This window comes from Hypomesus nipponensis, chromosome 15 (genome assembly GCF_054491055.1).
Source record: "Hypomesus nipponensis isolate SF chromosome 15, ASM5449105v1, whole genome shotgun sequence".
Classification (NCBI taxonomy): Eukaryota; Metazoa; Chordata; class Actinopteri; order Osmeriformes; family Osmeridae; genus Hypomesus; species Hypomesus nipponensis.
This window is the reverse complement of record NC_140375.1, coordinates 612,608-633,793: the sequence shown is the minus strand read 5'-3', so window position 1 is coordinate 633,793 and position 21,186 is coordinate 612,608. Positions and strand designations below refer to the sequence as shown.

Here is a 21,186-nt window from a genome sequence, read left to right as displayed (position 1 = left end):
GGCAGTGAAAGATCCTTCCATTTCACAAAAAAAGGAAAAAAGCAGGTGACAACCGGCACAATTGTGAAAAGGAACATTATCAGGAGCAGAGGAAGGAATAAAAAAGTTGTTGGAAATGCCGTGGAGGGACACTAGGTAGGAGAACTAAGGGTTCAGGGACGGAAGAATTTCAATTTCATAAAGCGAACATGTCATAAGCACAACTTGTCGACGAGGATGAGATTCGAACTCACGCATGCAGAGCACAATGGATTAGCAGTCCATCGCCTTAAATACTCGGCCACTTTGTCGTTTACAGCACTGGGCCCACGGCAGTGGAAGATCCTTCCATTTCACAAAAAAAGGAAAAAAGCAGGTGACAACAGGCACAATTGTGAAAAGGAACATTATCAGGAGCAGAGGAAGGAATCAAAGAGTTGTTGGAAAGGCAGTGGATGGACACTAAGTAGGAGAACTAAGGGTTTAGGGACGCAAGAATTTCAATTTCATAAGGCCGACATGTCATAAAGATGACTCGCCAACGAGATTGGAACTCACAAATGCAGAGCACAATGGATTAGCAGTCCATCGCCTTAACCACTCGGCCACCTCGTCATTCACAGCACTAGGCCCACGGCACTAGGCCCACGGCAGTGAAAGATCCTTCCATTTCACAAAAAAAGGAAAAAAGCAGGTGACAACCGGCACATTTGTAAAAAGGAACATTATCAGGAGCTGAAGAAGGATTCAAAGAGTTTTTGGAAAGGCAGTGGATGGACACTAAGTAGGAGAACTAAGGGTTCAGGGACGGAAGAATTTCAATTTCATAAAGCGAACATGTCATAAGCACAACTTGTCGACGAGGATGAGATTCGAACTCACGCATGCAGAGCATAATGGATTAGCAGTCCATCGCCTTAAATACTCGGCCACTTTGTCGTTTACAGCACTGGGCCCACGGCAGTGGAAGATCCTTCCATTTCACAAAAAAAGGAAAAAAGCAGGTGACAACAGGCACAATTGTAAAAAGGAACATTATCAGGAGCAGAGGAAGGAATCAAAGAGTTGTTGGAAAGGCAGTGGATGGACACTAAGTAGGAGAACTAAGGGTTTAGGGACGGAAGAATTTCAATTTCATAAGGCGGACATGTCATAAAGATGACTCACCGACGAGGATGAGATTCGAACTCACGCGTGCAGAGCACAATGGATTAGCAGTCCATCGCCTTAACCACTCGGCCACCTCGTCATTCACAGCACTAGGCCCACGGCACTAGGCCCACGGCAGTGAAAGATCCTTCCATTTCACAAAAAAAGGAAAAAAGCAGGTGACAACAGGCACAATTGTGAAAAGGAACATTATCAGGAGCTGAAGAAGGATTCAAAGAGTTGTTGGAAAGGCAGTGGGGGAGGCGGACACTAAAAAGGAGCAGTAACAGTTCAGGGACAACAGAATTTCAATTTCATAAGGCCTGTCACAAAGATGACTCGCCGACGAGATTGAAACTCACGCATGCAGAGCACAATGGATTAGCAGTCCATCGCCTTAACCACTCGGCCACCTCTTCGTTTACAGCGCTGGGCCCACGGCAGTGAAAGATCCTTCCATTTCACAAAAAAAGGAAAAAAGCAGGTGACAACCGGCACAATTGTGAAAAGGAACATTATCAGGAGCAGAGGAAGGAATCAAAAAGTTGTTGGAAATGCAGTGGAGGGACACTAAGTAAGAGAACTAAGGGTTCAGGGACGGAAGAATTTCAATTTCATAAAGCGAACATTTCATAAGAACAACTTGCCGACGAGGATGAGATTCGAACTCACGCGTGCAGAGCACAATGGATTAGCAGTCCATCGCCTTAACCACTCGGCCAAAAATGGGGCAAAAGGAACTGCTAGCGGGGGGCAAAAGGAAAAAAGAGGGGGGGGGAAAGAGAAAAAACGGAAAGAGAAAAGGAGAAAAACAAACAAATTGTCATGTTTTTTTCTCCACTCACATCCCCTTTAAAGTTCTTTTCACACACATGTGCGCTCATTTTCATCACTTTTATCAACAACATTGACACGTCGTCTCCTGCGGGATTCGATCCGACGAGGCTGTGCACCGTGTCAGCAATCACCATCACCATGCAATAACATTATTTTTATTTCTCGTATCACGTGTATATTGCTCGTATTACAGTTTTTTACAATGGCTATGACACTTTTGTCAATACCTTTAACAAGTTTCCTAAACTCTTGACACAGTTAGCACAACATCCACCTGTGTTGGCTATACAATTAACACATTTTGTATTGCTTTGACACAAAATGCATAGAGTAAACACACATTTTAAATGCTTGAACTTCTTTTACACACAAGCTCAACCAAGACCAAAACAATCGATTTTTACGGACCAATTTACCAATGCTTTAACACTGTATGTCAGAACAGATAACACTATGTTCAAAACCTAATTTATTGGCTAAAGTCAAAGTGAACAGCTGTTCTTATTGTGAATTGAAACACAAATATATCCCCTGTATTTTATGTATTCCATTGCTACTGGGAAAAAGCTGGTTGAAGTTATGCAAATACTCTGAATTACAGTTGATTCCGAACTAGGAAACACTATGGTGTTGAGGTTCTTTCAATCGCATGACTATATGGTATATATACTGCAAAGTGGAGCTCTTTGTGCTGATCTTGTGTGGAAAAAAAACAATATGGAGCAATACGAAGAAAGTAAGAATACAGTAATACCTGCACGAAGGAGAGGAACACAATAACCAGGACAAAGGAGAGGAGTGGGACAAGGACAAGGGAGAGGAGATAGAATGTGTGGTGGCACTCAGAGAAGTGCCAGAGCTAGGGTAATACTGTAAATGGCAGCAAAATTGCATATTTCTCGCAGTAATGTCCTGTTGAAAAGGAAGCCTTTACTGCAGCAATTATGTTTCTGTCTTCTTTTTTTCAATACAGTAACTGTACATTCTATAAAGCTACTCTGACATAATTCATTTTTTGTTCTGAATTTCTGCAGCAAAAGAAACAAAATGCATGCATTTACTAAACCCAACAAAACAAAAATGTAGAGGCTTCAAAAGAAACTACATTGCAAACACAATCTATAATCTATAAAATGTGAGACCTGACACATATACGTAAAAGAATGCAGTTTCTGTAATTCCATCTGATGTTAGTGTTTTTTATGACATTGTGCTATGATTGAACACATGTTCCTGTGAAAAGAGAACATGTGTTAGTGTTTGGTAGACATGGTGTCATGTTTAGTGTATTTTTGTGTTATGACAATTAATGTTTGAGTTTAGTTTACAATGTGTGATTTTGAGCATGAAATTAACTGTTTTGCCAATTGTGTGTGGTAGGTGTGTTGGTGCGTTAAGAGTTTAGAAAACTTGTTTAAGGTATTGAAAAAACTGTCACAGCGATTGTAAAAAACTGTTAGTGAATTGTGTGAATATTTTATGTATTGTTTAAGAGTAGCCAGAAATGTGTGTCATAACATACTCAATAAATCTGTTTTTGATGTATTTAAAGTGCTATGTGTCATTCATCCTGATTAAGGGGTTAGTTGTCCCAGATATATATATATATTTAGCAACTGTCCCAGACTTCGGGGGACCAGAAGTGGGTGAACGACCTGAACTTGTTCTTCAACAGGTTTGATCAGCCACCCGGCCCTCCCCCGGCCCAGTCACCCCAGCTGCTGCAGGTGCACCCCCAGAACACTGCCCTACCTCAACCTCCACAGCACTCAGGTCACAGACCCCCACTCCTCCAGCTTCTCCTGCCCCATCCCTTTCATCTCACCTCTTACCCCCACCCCCTCTCATTCTGTCAACACCCCCTACAACATCAAACACTCATCCCCCCCCCCCCTGCTGTGCTCCACTCTGTCCCTCTCCACAAACCAGGTGAGAAAAGAGGTCAGGAAGATCAAAGCCAGAAAGCCAGAAATGTATTGTCATTGGCAGAGGGATATTCCAGAATTGCTGAAATGTAATAGTTTTTCTCGATTGTTAACACACATTTTCTGAACGCATACCTCATACTTTCTACTCACAAATAAAAAACACACACACAATGGGCTAAACCCCTCACTTCTCCTGTGTGTGCCTTGTGAAAACAAAAGATTTTCTTCATGAAAATTGAGCCAAATACAGAGATTGTGTGTAGCGTTTTGAAAAAAGTGTGTTTTAGAACTGCAATTTGAATGTAAAGCAGGAATTGTGCTTGTAGCAGAATTGGTTCAGGGGGTTGGTGCATGAGTTACATGTTGTGGTCATTGTGTCTCAAGTACCAGTATTTGTGACTAAAATGTATTTGTGTGTAAACAATTGACAAAAAGTGTAATAGCACTGGTAGGCTACTTAGTTACTTTGCAAGAGTTCTAGGAATAAAGTATAGGAGGAATAGGAGAAAAAAAATCCAGAAGTCAGAATTTGAGAAACTTTGGTCGGTTTATTAAACCTGAAAGTATATATTTAGCAAATATATACATCTTAATTTTTTGTTTTTTTGTTTTGTTTTTTAACACCATGCAATGCACAAACACATAAATTAAAAACATAACTATATACAATACTTTACTATTTAGACATAACTATTATATACAGTATTATACAATTTAAGGAACTTTGGTCACTTTATTAAACCTGAAAGTATATATTTAGCAAATATATACATTTATCTTTTTTTTGTTTGTTTAATTTTTTAGAACACCATGCAATGCACAAACACAGAAATTAAAATATCAATATCAACTATATACAATACTTAACTATTTACACATAACTATTATATACAGTATTCTACCATTTATTTACCACTGGCAAGACTGGTCAACTGGTCTTTCCACTCTGCCAGGGTGAGTCCTGAGGCTGGACAGTACCACCGCCCCTTCAGCTGGGTGTGACCAGTACTTTTGTTTTTTCCCTGCCCACACTGCTTGCAAATGTACTGGTAGGTATCCCTGAACTTCTTCCGTGGAGGTTCACCCCTAGCCATCAGTTCCTCGTTCTCCTGGGCAGCTTTTTTTTGTCTCCACGTACGTTGCCTTGGCTGGACAAAGGTGCCAGGTGGTGGAGGGGCCAGGGACTGTGGATGGTCAGCAGATGGCTGGAAGGGGGGAGGTGGCTGGAAGGGTGGAGGTGGCTGGTACGAGGGCCAGGCAGGAAATGGTGGTGGTGGCGGCAGGTGACCCTGCTGGTACGAGGGCCAGGCAGGATATGGTGGTGGTGGCAGGTGACCCTGCTGGTACAAGCCCCAGGCAGGAGAAGGTGGTGGTGGCAGGTAATCCTCCTGGTACGAGCCCCAGGCAGGAGATGGTGGTGGTGGTGGTGGCAGGTGACCCTGCTGGTACGAGGGCCAGGCAGGAGATGGTGGTGGCAGGTAACCCTGCTGATACGAGCCCCAGGCAGGAGATGGTGGTGGTGGCGGCGGCAGGTTACCATGCTCGAACGAGGCCGAGCCAGCAGAACCAGGCCATACATATGACCCAGGCTGGTAGTGCTGTGCCAGGGCAGATCGAACACTATGCCGAGGGCGTATCACTGCCTCACCCTCCCGGTTTTCTGGCTCCTCAAACTCCATGACCTCATGCCCATGCTGCACAGGAGCACCTGGAAGAGTCTGGGCTTCAGGGAGTGAGTCCTTGGCCAGTTCAAACCGTTTGGGGAGTACGGTGCCCTGCAGCAGCATGTCCCTGTCCTTCCTCTTATCCCTCCTAAGCAGCCTAAAAAACAAAAATGCATACAGTAGCTTCAGTTAGTTATTTCATACATAGTAGCCTATCCTCCTATGTTTAGTATTTTCTAACAAGCAAGCAGGTGAAAGTTTTTCTTGCAGTTTAATAATATAATGTCATCATTGTATAGGAAAGGTACAAACGTAAAAAACAAGACTCACCAAGAAGAGACTGTTGTGTTGTTAACTGGTATCAGAACCACGTTGGTCTTCTCCAGAACAACCCTGCTGTCCTCCAGCAGCTGTTTCAGATGGCTGTAGGCCACCACAATGGACTGCGGGATGGGCAGAGTTCTACTCCTTGTGTCCTTGGGCCTGTTTCGTGCTTGCTGAAACTCTTTTAAAAGTCTCAGGCAAACACATTCGCTGACCCTGTGGACTTCGGGGTCCTGGGCTGCCTGCCCGTGAGTCATGAACAGTCTGCGGGAAAGAAGGATGATATGGTCCGGACTTTAAACAAGGCTGTAAACTAAGAAAAATGGTAATAGCAACCATATCAATGTCACCTGTGAACAGCCCAATTTGCCCCCCACAAACTAATATAATCACAAAATAATATTTGAAATTCACCATAAGTTTTTCAATCTTGGTTTGATGCAGTACAGCCTACTGATTCAATGATTTGTAATGAACCGAAATGATTATGAATTGTGTCAAATCACCTCTCTGCCGCCTGCTGTCCAGGAGCAGAGCCACTCGGCTTCCTGGGCGCTCTCCAAGGTCCTGCCACGGTCTTCTTCCTTGCTTTCTGGCCGAACCTCACAGGTTCCTTGTCCATAGCAGGAAGAGCCATGTAAAGATGGACGATGTCAGCCTCCTCTTTTGCCGACAAGGCAGTGATGGTTCGGTTCAGGCCAACCAGGTAGGCTGCCAGGTCATCAACCGCATCCCAGCCCAAGACACCTCTGGAATCACATCGGCTCTTCTGAAAAGTGATAATCATGAAAAAAACATGTAAATAAATGTGTCAATTTCTTTGAACTATTTGAGCAATGTTGACCTTTTTTCTCTCTCCATAAAACGTAATACTTGACGTTTTACTTGACAAACGTATGATACTTGTGGCATATCATTAGCGAACTTGTTACATATCTTGTTTTTAAGAAAGGTGTTACATTACCTGGTCTGATGTGCTGTCTTGTGTGTCGTCTTCCTCCACAATGATGTCCTCATCCAGGGATCTGGGTCCACTGTCACCCTCCAGTGTCACCTGGGCTTCCACAGCACATATTGGGGGATCAGGATCACCTTCCCTAAGGTCAGCTACCTGGCACACCGTGACGTCGGGTTCACCCCCGTCGTCCTCGAGCTCCTCTGTGGAGATCTCTGGCAGCTGCTGTGGAACCAGCAGGTCGCCTCTATTAGACTGGGCCAACAGGTACTCCACTGCAATGCGCTCGCCTGTAACACAGTGTTTAAACACAGAGTTAAAGAAGAGGAAAGGACACAAACACAGACACATCTCCTCCATGTACAGCACGATCTTCACTCCCACTCCCATGTCCTCTGAGGAGGGCTGGGGGTGGCAGAGAAAAGAAAAGTGGGAGAGGAAGTAATACTCAAATGGTCAGTGCTGATCTGAGAGCTATCTTACCAGTAGGTTTTCCAGGTGGGGTGAATTCTGGAACCAGAGAACAACCAAGGACCCGCTGGCTCATGCTGTTTAGGTGAGACATCAAGCGAACATCAAATGTCCTCAGGGTTGATGCCCCCACCACAGCTACAGCTTCCTTTGCCCGGTTCATGTTCCACCTTGATACCCCCTCCAGCATGTACATTTGTGCGTGCAATGCATTGCATCGAAAGCCTAAGAAACAAAATACTCAGGTTAGGTCAACCATTAATATGAAGTCAATAGATATTAACACCTATTAAATACAAAGTGACAGTTACATTGTTATTTGAATAATTCAAGTGCATACTATGTCATAACACCAACTTTTTTTTTAACAGCATACGGCAAGTTAACATTTTAAATTTACCTGGAACAAAAGCACACTGGTGGCGGTGAAAACTCTCGAGGGAGGAGGACCCCCTCCCACACCTGAGGACGTCAAGGACTTTGCCACCCTTCTGCAGTGTCCCTGTCTTGGTGTACAACTCCACCCCTGCAGGGTCCTGGATGCACTCCAGGTGCTTCTGCTGCACCTCCCACACATGGTGCATGCTGTCAGGGTTCACCAGACGCAGCCCCGTGGTGTCAGTCAGCTCCCACATCGATTCGAGCAGCCCCGAAATCATGACCCGGATCTCCTCCACGGCACGGGTCCTCCGCCTGCAGTGCTTTGCCATTTCACCAGTGCTGATACTGGCCAAGAGCAGTGCCTCAGTGGGAGCATTTCCGCCATGGCTGCTCTTCCACTCCCCTTTCTTGGCCTCCTTAAGCCGCTGCACATCCTCCTGATCCCACTCAAAGATACAGGCAGAAAGTTTGGAGCAAAAGGTACCGTAGAGAGGGTGGTGCTCAGTAGTGAGGCCGCAGTTAAACCTTCGCATGAAGTGGAAGACGTCTAAACGGACGACCAACTTCCATGGTCGAAAGAGTCTCAGCACTGACGACACACCTGTGAAAGACAAACATTGATTATTACAGATGTGATCATCTATTTTTTGTGTAATAATTTTTTTTTACATCATAATTAACTTAAGTTAATTACATACTGTAATCTGCAATGTATATTTCATAAAGTAACAATTTCAGCATCCCACCTGACTGGCTGCAGCAGTCCCGGTCAACATAGATAGCCTCAGGCTCAGCTTGTCCAGCATTCTCATAACGTGTGACGATGCCCTGGCACAACTCTTCCAGCCCTGCACCTTCACCTGTCGTCAGAACACTGTTCAGAACCTGGCCAAGCTCGTTGCCGATGTTGGACATCCATGCAGCGGTGTCCCCTATACTGCCAGCCAGCTTCTTGGTGATCTGAAAAACAAACAAAAACAGAACTTTCAAAAAAACCGCTACAAGCTTACTAAAATTAATACTATTTCATCATTAGGATGACAAAGTAAACAATTTATATCCATTCCAATTGGTTAACATCAGAGTAAATAAAAGTAATGCTAAAACCCTCACCTTCTTTGTAGAGTCCATCTTCAGAATTCTACCATAGGTAGAGGTGATCACCCCCTTCATCTCTTCCAGGTGGCTGAGGATGTCGTTAGAGTGGACCGTCTCAAACCACTGGGCAAGTGGAAGGGGCCTGAAGGGTGGAGGAGGAAGATGGACAGCTGCAGAAGAGACGAAGGTAGCCATCTTCAAATGAAGCTCACAGTCAGACAGGTAGCGGATGGTCTGACGTGCCCACTCCTCACTGTGTGCTTCCTCTACTGCAGACTGGAGGTAGGAGGAACTGTTCCCACTGGTCCTTGGCTTCAGGAAAGTCATACACTTCCTATCCAGGGCTAGCTGTGTAGTGAGGACAGCGGGAAAGAGGCTCCTATGTGCCACATCCAGTTGAGCAAGGATTTCCTGGCTCCATGGGCAGACCGGCAGCATACACTTGCTGCAACGTGGATAGTCCCCTCCCACCAGGTAGTAGCGAGTATCCACATCTATCACCTCCCTCACCTTTGGGTAGATCCCGGAGTGGTGCATTTTCCGGTCACACCGCGTACATTTCAGAGGAATCCCCCACATCCTCATTGGTGCCCAGAGGAACATCCTCTGCCGGAAGTGCCACCCGGGCTCGGGAGGAGACGGTTTGTGCTGCAGTGGTGGATGAAACCAGCACGCATCCATTTTCTGCCTCAGCTGACCTGTAGGCTCATAGAGGACCTTGGCAATCCACACCCGATCTGCTGGCTGTATAACCTTTTTGAATTGATTGGGGAGAAAAGCTTCCCAATCAATGGAAGCTGGCCTAAGTGGAGTTTGAGGAGTGTGGCGTGGCGTGCTGGAGCAACCTGTTGGAGGAGGGAGCAGAGATGTAGTTGTCGGCGGAGATGGTGTGGGCCTTTGACACGGTGTGGCCGTTAGCCTTGGAGATGCTGTGGGCCTTGGAGATGGCGTGGGCCTTGGAGACGGTGTGGGCCTTGGAGACGGTGTGGCCGTTAGCCTTGGAGATGCTGTGGGCCTTGGAGATGGTGTGGCCGTTAGCCTTGGAGATGGTGTGGGCCTTGGAGATGGTGTGGGCCTTGGAGATGGTGTGGGCCTTGGAGATGGTGTGGCCGTTAGCCTTGGAGATGGTGTGGGCCTTGGAGATAGTGTGGGCCTTGGAGATGGTGTGGCCGTTAGCCTTGGAGATGGTGTGGGCCTTAGAGATGGTGTGGGCCTTGGAGATGGTGTGGTGGAGCTACCTGTTGAAGTTGGCGATGGAGGTTGAGCCAACCAGGATAAATAATGGAACTGTTCTATATGCTCCAACAGGCCAACAGAACCTTGGACCTTGGCCCCACAGGTGTCACATGTCTCCTCTACATGGCGGTCAGAAAGGTGCATGGAGAATTGTTCTGCCTCCACAACCTGATTGCACTGACAACACTTTACTGTTCTGTCTGCACAGGAGCCTCCGCCTGCCTGCCTTGAGCCTTCTCCTGCCTGACTGGAGCCTTCTCCTGCCTGACTGGAGCCTTCTCCTGCCTGACTGGAGCCTTCTCCTGCCTGACTGGAGCCTTCTCCTGCCCCACAGGAGCCTCCTCCTGCCTGTCTGGAGCCTCCACCTGCCTCACAGGAGCCTTCTCCTGCCTGACTGGAGCCTTCTCCTGCCTGACTGGAGCCTCCACCTGCCTGTCTGGAGCCTTCTCCTGCCTCACAGGAGCCTCCACCTGCCTGCCTGGAGCCTTCTCCTGCCTGCCTGGAGCCTTCTCCTGCCTCAAAGGAGCCTCCACCTGCCTCTGATGCATCTGACTGAAGGGGGGAGGCAGGATTTCAAGTACAAGAGAGGCTCATAATAAATAATTTCACCAATGATCCTACACTGTTAGTTGTATCCAAATGTGTGCAAATAGGGTATGATCCAGCAAATAATCTACTTCATGCTACAGCAACTTGTCATCACTTAAATTAAATAAATCATCATATAACCTACCTTATGGAACCCACAAGAGCATTTTAGGTGTCTCCCGAACAGATCCACCTTGCTCTTGCTCTGCAGCGGGCAAGCATCGATACACTCCAGGGCTCTTTTCCATTTCTTACCACCGGGTCTTTTGCCTGTGGAAAACTGGTAGCTGCCCTGGGCATATTTTTGGCAGATGTCTCTCCAGTACGAGTCTGGCTTCCCCGTCTTGGTCATATCTGCAAACATGAGCTACGTTAGACTAAACGACCAAGTTCTCTGTTGTGATTACATTCTCAATCAATGTAGCATAGACGTACAGTTGTGATGGGTTGCTCTGGCTATTGTACAGTAATACCAGGATCATCCCATTTTATAAAATTAATACTTCCATATGCTTGTACTCCAACACATCAACTTAATTTTGTTATGTCAACAACCTGGTCAACGTATCATCAATGTAGTCATATTTTGTTCTGCTGTCTCTACTGTACTTCTGAGGTCAAATTAAAGTCAGCGGGAAAGTTGCATCTCACAGAGGGGACTGTACTATGGGGGCAATGAGTCTACATCGACAATTTAAATACCAGGACCGACATAAAAACATGTATTCGTACGTCCATAGAATAATTTGCATGTACATATCGCTGTTCTTTTTTTTGTTACGCTGACAAAGACCAAGTAACTACTCAATTTAGCATTGATGTACTGTACAGTCGTACAGTAGCTACATCTACTGTACGCGTACTGTACCACTACGTTCTCTGAGGTAAATTCAGCGGGAAAGTTAAATTTCACAGAGGGGACTGTACTATGGGGGCAGTAAGTCGACATCGACAATTTAAATACCAGGACTGACATAAAAACATGTAGCTATACAAATCATACGTCCATACAATCATTTGCCTGTACATATCGACATTATTTTTTTTGTTACGCTGAAAAAGACCAACTACTTGATTTAGCATCGATGTACAGTCGTGATCGTTTGGGTACAGTAGTAGTGTATAATACCAGGACCGACATAAAAACATGTATTCAAATCGTAAATCCATAGAATAATTTGCCTGTACATATCGATATTCTTTTTTTTGTTACGCTGACAAAGACCAAGTAGGTTACTCAATTTAGCATGGATGTACAGTAACCTACATCTACTGTACGCGTACTGTACCACTAGTACGTTCTCTGAGGTAAATTCAGCGGAAAAGTTACATACAATAAGAATACGTTTATCGAGACAGTTAATCTACATCGGTCAATCAACATATTACATATATACAACATATTATACATATAATTTGCATTTACATACCTATTTTTCTGTTGCTCTTTTCTTTCGTATGTCTTAAATAAATGTTCTATGCAGTACTGGCTCTTTCACTCAGTGCGCTGATAGTCTTCTGCAGTTTTACGTCACGTCAACGTCACCCCTAGACCCACCTCTGTTCAGAATGGTTCGAAATGTGTTAGGAATGAGCAGTTGTTCGGAATATTTTCCAGATGTTCGGAATTTTTTACTAATGTGGTTCGGATATTGTTAAGATGTATTTGCAGTCCAATTCTTGGCGGGTACGGCCACTTCGTCATTTACAGCACTGGGCCCACGGCAGTGGAAGATCCTTCCATTTCACAAAAAAAGGAAAAAAGCAGGTGACAACCGGCACAATTGTGAAAAGGAACATTATCAGGAGCAGAGGAAAGAATCAAAAAGTTGTTGGAAATGCAGTGGAGGGACACTAAGTAGGAGAACTAAGGGTTCAGGGACGGAAGAATTTCAATTTCATGAAGCGAACATGTCATAAGAACAACTTGCCGACGAGGATGAGATTCGAACTCACGCGTGCAGAGCACAATGGATTAGCAGTCCATCGCCTTAACCACTCGGCCACCTCGTCATACACAGCACTAGGCCCACGGCACTCTAGGCCCACGGCAGTGAAAGATCCTTCCATTTCACAAAAAAAGGAAAAAAGCAGGTGACAACAGGCACAATTGTGAAAAGGAACATTATCAGGAGCTGAAGAAGGATTCAAAGAGTTTTTGGAAAGGCAGTGGATGGACACTAAGTAGGAGAACTAAGGGTTCAGGGACGGAAGAATTTCAATTTCATAAAGCGAACATGTCATAAGCACAACTTGTCGACGAGGATGAGATTCGAACTCACGCATGCAGAGCACAATGGATTAGCAGTCCATCGCCTTAAATACTCGGCCACTTTGTCGTTTACAGCACTGGGCCCACGGCAGTGGAAGATCCTTCCATTTCACAAAAAAAGGAAAAAAGCAGGTGACAACAGGCACAATTGTAAAAAGGAACATTATCAGGAGCAGAGGAAGGAATCAAAGAGTTGTTGGAAAGGCAGTGGATGGACACTAAGTAGGAGAACTAAGGGTTTAGGGACGGAAGAATTTCAATTTCATAAGGCGGACATGTCATAAAGATGACTCACCGACGAGGATGAGATTCGAACTCACGCGTGCAGAGCACAATGGATTAGCAGTCCATCGCCTTAACCACTCGGCCACCTCGTCATTCACAGCACTAGGCCCACGGCACTAGGCCCACGGCAGTGAAAGATCCTTCCATTTCACAAAAAAAGGAAAAAAGCAGGTGACAACAGGCACAATTGTGAAAAGGAACATTATCAGGAGCTGAAGAAGGATTCAAAGAGTTGTTGGAAAGGCAGTGGGGGAGGCGGACACTAAAAAGGAGCAGTAACAGTTCAGGGACAACAGAATTTCAATTTCATAAGGCCTGTCACAAAGATGACTCGCCGACGAGATTGAAACTCACGCATGCAGAGCACAATGGATTAGCAGTCCATCGCCTTAACCACTCGGCCACCTCTTCGTTTACAGCGCTGGGCCCACGGCAGTGAAAGATCCTTCCATTTCACAAAAAAAGGAAAAAAGCAGGTGACAACCGGCACAATTGTGAAAAGGAACATTATCAGGAGCAGAGGAAGGAATCAAAAAGTTGTTGGAAATGCAGTGGAGGGACACTAAGTAAGAGAACTAAGGGTTCAGGGACGGAAGAATTTCAATTTCATAAAGCGAACATTTCATAAGAACAACTTGCCGACGAGGATGAGATTCGAACTCACGCGTGCAGAGCACAATGGATTAGCAGTCCATCGCCTTAACCACTCGGCCACTTCGTCATTTACAGCACTGGGCCCACGGCAGTGAAAGATCCTTCCATTTCACAAAAAAAGGAATAAAGCAGGTGACAACCGGCACAATTGTGAAAAGGAACATTATCAGGAGCAGAGGAAAGAATCAAAAAGTTGTTGGAAATGCAGTGGAGGGACACTAAGTAGGAGAACTAAGGGTTCAGGGACGGAAGAATTTCAATTTCATGAAGCGAACATGTCATAAGAACAACTTGCCGACGAGGATGAGATTCGAACTCACGCGTGCAGAGCACAATGGATTAGCAGTCCATCGCCTTAACCACTCGGCCACCTCGTCATACACAGCATTAGGCCCACGGCACTCTAGGCCCACGGCAGTGAAAGATCCTTCCATTTCACAAAAAAAGGAAAAAAGCAGGTGACAACAGGCACAATTGTGAAAAGGAACATTATCAGGAGCTGAAGAAGGATTCAAAGAGTTGTTGGAAAGGCAGTGGGGGAGGCGGACACTAAAAAGGAGCAGTAACAGTTCAGGGACAACAGAATTTCAATTTCATAAGGCCTGTCACAAAGATGACTCGCCGACGAGATTGAAACTCACGCATGCAGAGCACAATGGATTAGCAGTCCATCGCCTTAACCACTCGGCCACCTCTTCGTTTACAGCGCTGGGCCCACGGCAGTGAAAGATCCTTCCATTTCACAAAAAAAGGAAAAAAGCAGGTGACAACCGGCACAATTGTGAAAAGGAACATTATCAGGAGCAGAGGAAGGAATCAAAAAGTTGTTGGAAATGCAGTGGAGGGACACTAAGTAAGAGAACTAAGGGTTCAGGGACGGAAGAATTTCAATTTCATAAAGCGAACATTTCATAAGAACAACTTGCCGACGAGGATGAGATTCGAACTCACGCGTGCAGAGCACAATGGATTAGCAGTCCATCGCCTTAACCACTCGGCCACTTCGTCATTTACAGCACTGGGCCCACGGCAGTGAAAGATCCTTCCATTTCACAAAAAAAGGAATAAAGCAGGTGACAACCGGCACAATTGTGAAAAGGAACATTATCAGGAGCAGAGGAAAGAATCAAAAAGTTGTTGGAAATGCAGTGGAGGGACACTAAGTAGGAGAACTAAGGGTTCAGGGACGGAAGAATTTCAATTTCATGAAGCGAACATGTCATAAGAACAACTTGCCGAGGAGGATGAGATTCGAACTCACGCGTGCAGAGCACAATGGATTAGCAGTCCATCGCCTTAACCACTCGGCCACCTCGTCATACACAGCACTAGGCCCACGGCACTCTAGGCCCACGGCAGTGAAAGATCCTTCCATTTCACAAAAAAAGGAAAAAAGCAGGTGACAACAGGCACAATTGTGAAAAGGAACATTATCAGGAGCTGAAGAAGGATTCAAAGAGTTGTTGGAAAGGCAGTGGATGGACACTAAGTAGGAGAACTAAGGGTTCAGGGACGGAAGAATTTCAATTTCATAAGGCGGACATGTCATAAAGATCACTCACCAACGAGGATGAGATACGAACTCATGCGTGCAGAGCACAATGGATTAGCAGTCCATCGCCTTAACTACTCGGCCACCTCGTTGTTTACAGCACTGGGCCCACGGCAGTGAAAGATCCTTCCATTTCACAAAAAAAGGAAAAAAGCAGGTGACAACCGGCACAATTGTGAAAAGGAACATTATCAGGAGCAGAGGAAGGAATAAAAAAGCTGTTGGAAATGCCGTGGAGGGACACTAGGTAGGAGAACTAAGGGTTCAGGGACGGAAGAATTTCAATTTCATAAAGCGAACATGTCATAAGCACAACTTGTCGACGAGGATGAGATTCGAACTCACGCATGCAGAGCACAATGGATTAGCAGTCCATCGCCTTAAATACTCGGCCACTTTGTCGTTTACAGCACTGGGCCCACGGCAGTGAAAGATCCTTCCATTTCACAAAAAAAGGAAAAAAGCAGGTGACAACCGGCACAATTGTGAAAAGGAACATTATCAGGAGCAGAGGAAGGAATCAAAAAGTTGTTGGAAATGCAGTGGAGGGACACTAAGTAGGAGAACTAAGGGTTCAGGGACGGAAGAATTTCAATTTCATAAAGCGAACATGTCATAAGCACAACTTATCGACGAGAATGAGATACGAACCCACGCGTGCAGAGCACAATGGATTAGCAGTCCATCGCCTTAAATACTCGGCCACTTTGTCGTTTACAGCACTGGGCCCACGGCAGTGGAAGATCCTTCCATTTCACAAAAAAAGGAAAAAAGCAGGTGACAACAGGCACAATTGTAAAAAGGAACATTATCAGGAGCAGAGGAAGGAATCAAAGAGTTGTTGGAAAGGCAGCGGATGGACACTAAGTAGGAGAACTAAGGGTTTAGGGACGGAAGAATTTCAATTTCATAAGGCGGACATGTCATAAAGATGACTCACCGACGAGGATGAGATTCGAACTCACGCGTGCAGAGCACAATGGATTAGCAGTCCATCGCCTTAACCACTCGGCCACCTCGTCATTCACAGCACTAGGCCCACGGCACTAGGCCCACGGCAGTGAAAGATCCTTCCATTTCACAAAAAAAGGAAAAAAGCAGGTGACAACCGGCACATTTGTAAAAAGGAACATTATCAGGAGCTGAAGAAGGATTCAAAGAGTTTTTGGAAAGGCAGTGGATGGACACTAAGTAGGAGAACTAAGGGTTCAGGGACGGAAGAATTTCAATTTCATAAAGCGAACATGTCATAAGCACAACTTGTCGACGAGGATGAGATTCGAACTCACGCATGCAGAGCACAATGGATTAGCAGTCCATTGCCTTAAATACTCGGCCACTTTGTCATTCACAGCACTAGGCCCACGGCACTAGGCCCACGGCAGTGAAAGATCCTTCCATTTCACAAAAAAAGGAAAAAAGCAGGTGACAACAGGCACAATTGTGAAAAGGAACATTATCAGGAGCTGAAGAAGGATTCAAAGAGTTGTTGGAAAGGCAGTGGGGGAGGCGGACACTAAAAAGGAGCAGTAACAGTTCAGGGACAACAGAATTTCAATTTCATAAGGCCTGTCACAAAGATGACTCGCCGACGAGATTGAAACTCACGCATGCAGAGCACAATGGATTAGCAGTCCATCGCCTTAACCACTCAGCCACCTCGTCATACACAGCACTAGGCCCACGGCAGTAAAGATCCTTCCATTTCACAAAAAAAGGAAAAAAGCAGGTGACAACCGGCACATTTGTAAAAAGGAACATTATCAGGAGCTGAAGAAGGATTCAAAGAGTTTTTGGAAAGGCAGTGGATGGACACTAAGTAGGAGAACTAAGGGTTCAGGGACGGAAGAATTTCAATTTCATAAGGCGGACATGTCATAAAGATGACTCACTGACGAGGATGAGATACGAACCCACGCGTGCAGAGCACAATGGATTAGCAGTCCATCGCCTTAACCACTCGGCCACCTCGTTGTTTACAGCACCGGGCCCACGGCAGTGAAAGATCCTTCCATTTCACAAAAAAAGGAAAAAAGCAGGTGACAACAGGCACAATTGTAAAAAGGAACATTATCAGGAGCAGAGGAAGGAATCAAAGAGTTGTTGGAAAGGCAGTGGATGGACACTAAGTAGGAGAACTAAGGGTTTAGGGACGGAAGAATTTCAATTTCATAAGGCGGACATGTCATAAAGATGACTCACCGACGAGGATGAGATTCGAACTCACGCGTGCAGAGCACAATGGATTAGCAGTCCATCGCCTTAACCACTCGGCCACCTCGTCATACACAGCACTAGGCCCACGGCACTCTAGGCCCACGGCAGAGAAAGATCCTTCCATTTCACAAAAAAAGGAAAAAAGCAGGTGACAACAGGCACAATTGTGAAAAGGAACATTATCAGGAGCTGAAGAAGGATTCAAAGAGTTGTTGGAAAGGCAGTGGATGGACACTAAGTAGGAGAACTAAGGGTTCAGGGACGGAAGAATTTCAATTTCATAAGGCGGACATGTCATAAAGATGACTCACCAACGAGGATGAGATACGAACTCATGCGTGCAGAGCACAATGGATTAGCAGTCCATCGCCTTAACCACTCGGCCACTTCTTCATTTACAGCACTGGGCCCACGGCAGTGGAAGATCCTTCCATTTCACAAAAAAAGGAAAAAAGCAGGTGACAACAGGCACAATTGTGAAAAGGAACATTATCAGGAGCTGAAGAAGGATTCAAAGAGTTGTTGGAAAGGCAGTGGGGGAGGCGGACACTAAAAAGGAGCAGTAACAGTTCAGGGACAAAAGAATTTCAATTTCATAAGGCCGACATGTCATAAAGATGACTCGCCAACGAGATTGGAACTCACAAATGCAGAGCACAATGGATTAGCAGTCCATCGCCTTAACCACTCGGCCACCTCGTCGTTTACAGCACTGGGCCCACGGCAGTGAAAGATCCTTCCATTTCACAAAAAAAGGAAAAAAGCAGGTGACAACCGGCACAATTGTGAAAAGGAACATTATCAGGAGCAGAGGAAGGAATAAAAAAGTTGTTGGAAATGCCGTGGAGGGACACTAGGTAGGAGAACTAAGGGTTCAGGGACGGAAGAATTTCAATTTCATAAAGCGAACATGTCATAAGCACAACTTGTCGACGAGGATGAGATTCGAACTCACGCATGCAGAGCACAATGGATTAGCAGTCCATCGCCTTAAATACTCGGCCACTTTGTCGTTTACAGCACTGGGCCCACGGCAGTGGAAGATCCTTCCATTTCACAAAAAAAGGAAAAAAGCAGGTGACAACAGGCACAATTGTGAAAAGGAACATTATCAGGAGCAGAGGAAGGAATCAAAGAGTTGTTGGAAAGGCAGTGGATGGACACTAAGTAGGAGAACTAAGGGTTTAGGGACGCAAGAATTTCAATTTCATAAGGCCGACATGTCATAAAGATGACTCGCCAACGAGATTGGAACTCACAAATGCAGAGCACAATGGATTAGCAGTCCATCGCCTTAACCACTCGGCCACCTCGTCATACACAGCACTAGGCCCACGGCAGTAAAGATCCTTCCATTTCACAAAAAAAGGAAAAAAGCAGGTGACAACCGGCACATTTGTAAAAAGGAACATTATCAGGAGCTGAAGAAGGATTCAAAGAGTTTTTGGAAAGGCAGTGGATGGACACTAAGTAGGAGAACTAAGGGTTCAGGGACGGAAGAATTTCAATTTCATAAGGCGGACATGTCATAAAGATGACTCACTGACGAGGATGAGATACGAACCCACGCGTGCAGAGCACAATGGATTAGCAGTCCATCGCCTTAACCACTCGGCCACCTCGTTGTTTACAGCACCGGGCCCACGGCAGTGAAAGATCCTTCCATTTCACAAAAAAAGGAAAAAAGCAGGTGACAACAGGCACAATTGTAAAAAGGAACATTATCAGGAGCAGAGGAAGGAATCAAAGAGTTGTTGGAAAGGCAGTGGATGGACACTAAGTAGGAGAACTAAGGGTTTAGGGACGGAAGAATTTCAATTTCATAAGGCGGACATGTCATAAAGATGACTCACCGACGAGGATGAGATTCGAACTCACGCGTGCAGAGCACAATGGATTAGCAGTCCATCGCCTTAACCACTCGGCCACCTCGTCATACACAGCACTAGGCCCACGGCACTCTAGGCCCACGGCAGTGAAAGATCCTTCCATTTCACAAAAAAAGGAAAAAAGCAGGTGACAACAGGCACAATTGTGAAAAGGAACATTATCAGGAGCTGAAGAAGGATTCAAAGAGTTGTTGGAAAGGCAGTGGATGGACACTAAGTAGGAGAACTAAGGGTTCAGGGACGGAAGAATTTCAATTTCATAAGGAGGACATGTCATAAAGATGACTCACCAACGAGGATGAGATACGAACTCATGCGTGCAGAGCACAATGGATTAGCAGTCCATCGCCTTAACCACTCGGCCACTTCTTCATTTACAGCACTGGGCCCACGGCAGTGGAAGATCCTTCCATTTCACAAAAAAAGGAAAAAAGCAGGTGACAACAGGCACAATTGTGAAAAGGAACATTATCAGGAGCTGAAGAAGGATTCAAAGAGTTGTTGGAAAGGCAGTGGGGGAGGCGGACACTAAAAAGGAGCAGTAACAGTTCAGGGACAAAAGAATTTCAATTTCATAAGGCCGACATGTCATAAAGATGACTCGCCAACGAGATTGGAACTCACAAATGCAGAGCACAATGGATTAGCAGTCCATCGCCTTAACCACTCGGCCACCTCGTCGTTTACAGCACTGGGCCCACGGCAGTGAAAGATCCTTCCATTTCACAAAAAAAGGAAAAAAGCAGGTGACAACCGGCACAATTGTGAAAAGGAACATTATCAGGAGCAGAGGAAGGAATAAAAAAGTTGTTGGAAATGCCGTGGAGGGACACTAGGTAGGAGAACTAAGGGTTCAGGGACGGAAGAATTTCAATTTCATAAAGCGAACATGTCATAAGCACAACTTGTCGACGAGGATGAGATTCGAACTCACGCATGCAGAGCACAATGGATTAGCAGTCCATCGCCTTAAATACTCGGCCACTTTGTCGTTTACAGCACTGGGCCCACGGCAGTGGAAGATCCTTCCATTTCACAAAAAAAGGAAAAAAGCAGGTGACAACAGGCACAATTGTGAAAAGGAACATTATCAGGAGCAGAGGAAGGAATCAAAGAGTTGTTGGAAAGGCAGTGGATGGACACTAAGTAGGAGAACTAAGGGTTTAGGGACGCAAGAATTTCAATTTCATAAGGCCGACATGTCATAAAGATGACTCGCCAACGAGATTGGAACTCACAAATGCAGAGCACAATGGATTAGCAGTCCATCGCCTTAACCACTCGGCCACCTCGTCATTCACAGCACTAGGCCCACGGCACTAGGCCCACGGCAGTGAAAGATCCTTCCATTTCACAAAAAAAGGAAAAAAGCAGGTGACAACCGGCACATTTGTAAAAAGGAACATTATCAGGAGCTGAAGAAGGATTCAAAGAGTTTTTGGAAAGGCAGTGGATGGACACTAAGTAGGAGAACTAAGGGTTCAGGGACGGAAGAATTTCAATTTCATAAAGCGAACATGTCATAAGCACAACTTGTCGACGAGGATGAGATTCGAACTCACGCATGCAGAGCACAATGGATTAGCAGTCCATCGCCTTAAATACTCGGCCACTTTGTCGTTTACAGCACTGGGCCCACGGCAGTGGAAGATCCTTCCATTTCACAAAAAAAGGAAAAAAGCAGGTGACAACAGGCACAATTGTAAA

The 21,186-nt window shown here is 45.5% G+C and overlaps 1 protein-coding gene and 14 non-coding genes across 15 annotated transcripts; all 15 read right to left on the bottom strand.

The window, feature by feature from the left end:
• Positions 1-1,146: 1,146 nt before the first annotated feature.
• Positions 1,147-1,228, bottom strand: trnas-gcu (transfer RNA serine (anticodon GCU)). The gene has a single exon. It is a non-coding gene; the product is annotated as a tRNA-Ser (tRNA).
• Positions 1,229-1,772: 544 nt separating this feature from the next.
• On the bottom strand, positions 1,773-1,860 carry trnas-gcu (transfer RNA serine (anticodon GCU)). The gene has a single exon. It is a non-coding gene; the product is annotated as a tRNA-Ser (tRNA).
• A 2,554-nt stretch (positions 1,861-4,414) lies between these two features.
• On the bottom strand, positions 4,415-12,232 carry LOC146256679 (uncharacterized). Its single transcript, XM_084675052.1, has 10 exons — positions 12,041-12,232; positions 10,756-10,964; positions 8,802-10,574; positions 8,435-8,648; positions 7,708-8,289; positions 7,320-7,532; positions 6,846-7,126; positions 6,388-6,650; positions 5,888-6,145; positions 4,415-5,714 (listed from the first exon to the last, which is right to left on the bottom strand). Exons 2-10 carry the CDS (start codon positions 10,960-10,962, stop codon positions 4,799-4,801), a joined length of 4,707 nt encoding a protein of 1,568 aa, XP_084531178.1. The 5' UTR covers positions 10,963-10,964; positions 12,041-12,232; the 3' UTR covers positions 4,415-4,798.
• Positions 12,233-12,541: 309 nt separating this feature from the next.
• Positions 12,542-12,623, bottom strand: trnas-gcu (transfer RNA serine (anticodon GCU)). The gene has a single exon. It is a non-coding gene; the product is annotated as a tRNA-Ser (tRNA).
• A 554-nt stretch (positions 12,624-13,177) lies between these two features.
• trnas-gcu (transfer RNA serine (anticodon GCU)) lies at positions 13,178-13,259 on the bottom strand. Its single transcript has one exon. It is a non-coding gene; the product is annotated as a tRNA-Ser (tRNA).
• Positions 13,260-13,806: 547 nt separating this feature from the next.
• trnas-gcu (transfer RNA serine (anticodon GCU)) lies at positions 13,807-13,888 on the bottom strand. Its single transcript has one exon. It is a non-coding gene; the product is annotated as a tRNA-Ser (tRNA).
• Positions 13,889-14,116: 228 nt separating this feature from the next.
• On the bottom strand, positions 14,117-14,198 carry trnas-gcu (transfer RNA serine (anticodon GCU)). The gene has a single exon. It is a non-coding gene; the product is annotated as a tRNA-Ser (tRNA).
• A 549-nt stretch (positions 14,199-14,747) lies between these two features.
• Positions 14,748-14,829, bottom strand: trnas-gcu (transfer RNA serine (anticodon GCU)). The gene has a single exon. It is a non-coding gene; the product is annotated as a tRNA-Ser (tRNA).
• A 228-nt stretch (positions 14,830-15,057) lies between these two features.
• Positions 15,058-15,139, bottom strand: trnas-gcu (transfer RNA serine (anticodon GCU)). The gene has a single exon. It is a non-coding gene; the product is annotated as a tRNA-Ser (tRNA).
• A 244-nt stretch (positions 15,140-15,383) lies between these two features.
• trnas-gcu (transfer RNA serine (anticodon GCU)) lies at positions 15,384-15,465 on the bottom strand. Its single transcript has one exon. It is a non-coding gene; the product is annotated as a tRNA-Ser (tRNA).
• An 848-nt stretch (positions 15,466-16,313) lies between these two features.
• Positions 16,314-16,395, bottom strand: trnas-gcu (transfer RNA serine (anticodon GCU)). The gene has a single exon. It is a non-coding gene; the product is annotated as a tRNA-Ser (tRNA).
• An 870-nt stretch (positions 16,396-17,265) lies between these two features.
• trnas-gcu (transfer RNA serine (anticodon GCU)) lies at positions 17,266-17,347 on the bottom strand. Its single transcript has one exon. It is a non-coding gene; the product is annotated as a tRNA-Ser (tRNA).
• A 228-nt stretch (positions 17,348-17,575) lies between these two features.
• Positions 17,576-17,657, bottom strand: trnas-gcu (transfer RNA serine (anticodon GCU)). Its single transcript has one exon. It is a non-coding gene; the product is annotated as a tRNA-Ser (tRNA).
• A 1,476-nt stretch (positions 17,658-19,133) lies between these two features.
• Positions 19,134-19,215, bottom strand: trnas-gcu (transfer RNA serine (anticodon GCU)). Its single transcript has one exon. It is a non-coding gene; the product is annotated as a tRNA-Ser (tRNA).
• A 228-nt stretch (positions 19,216-19,443) lies between these two features.
• trnas-gcu (transfer RNA serine (anticodon GCU)) lies at positions 19,444-19,525 on the bottom strand. Its single transcript has one exon. It is a non-coding gene; the product is annotated as a tRNA-Ser (tRNA).
• Positions 19,526-21,186: the final 1,661 nt, after the last annotated feature.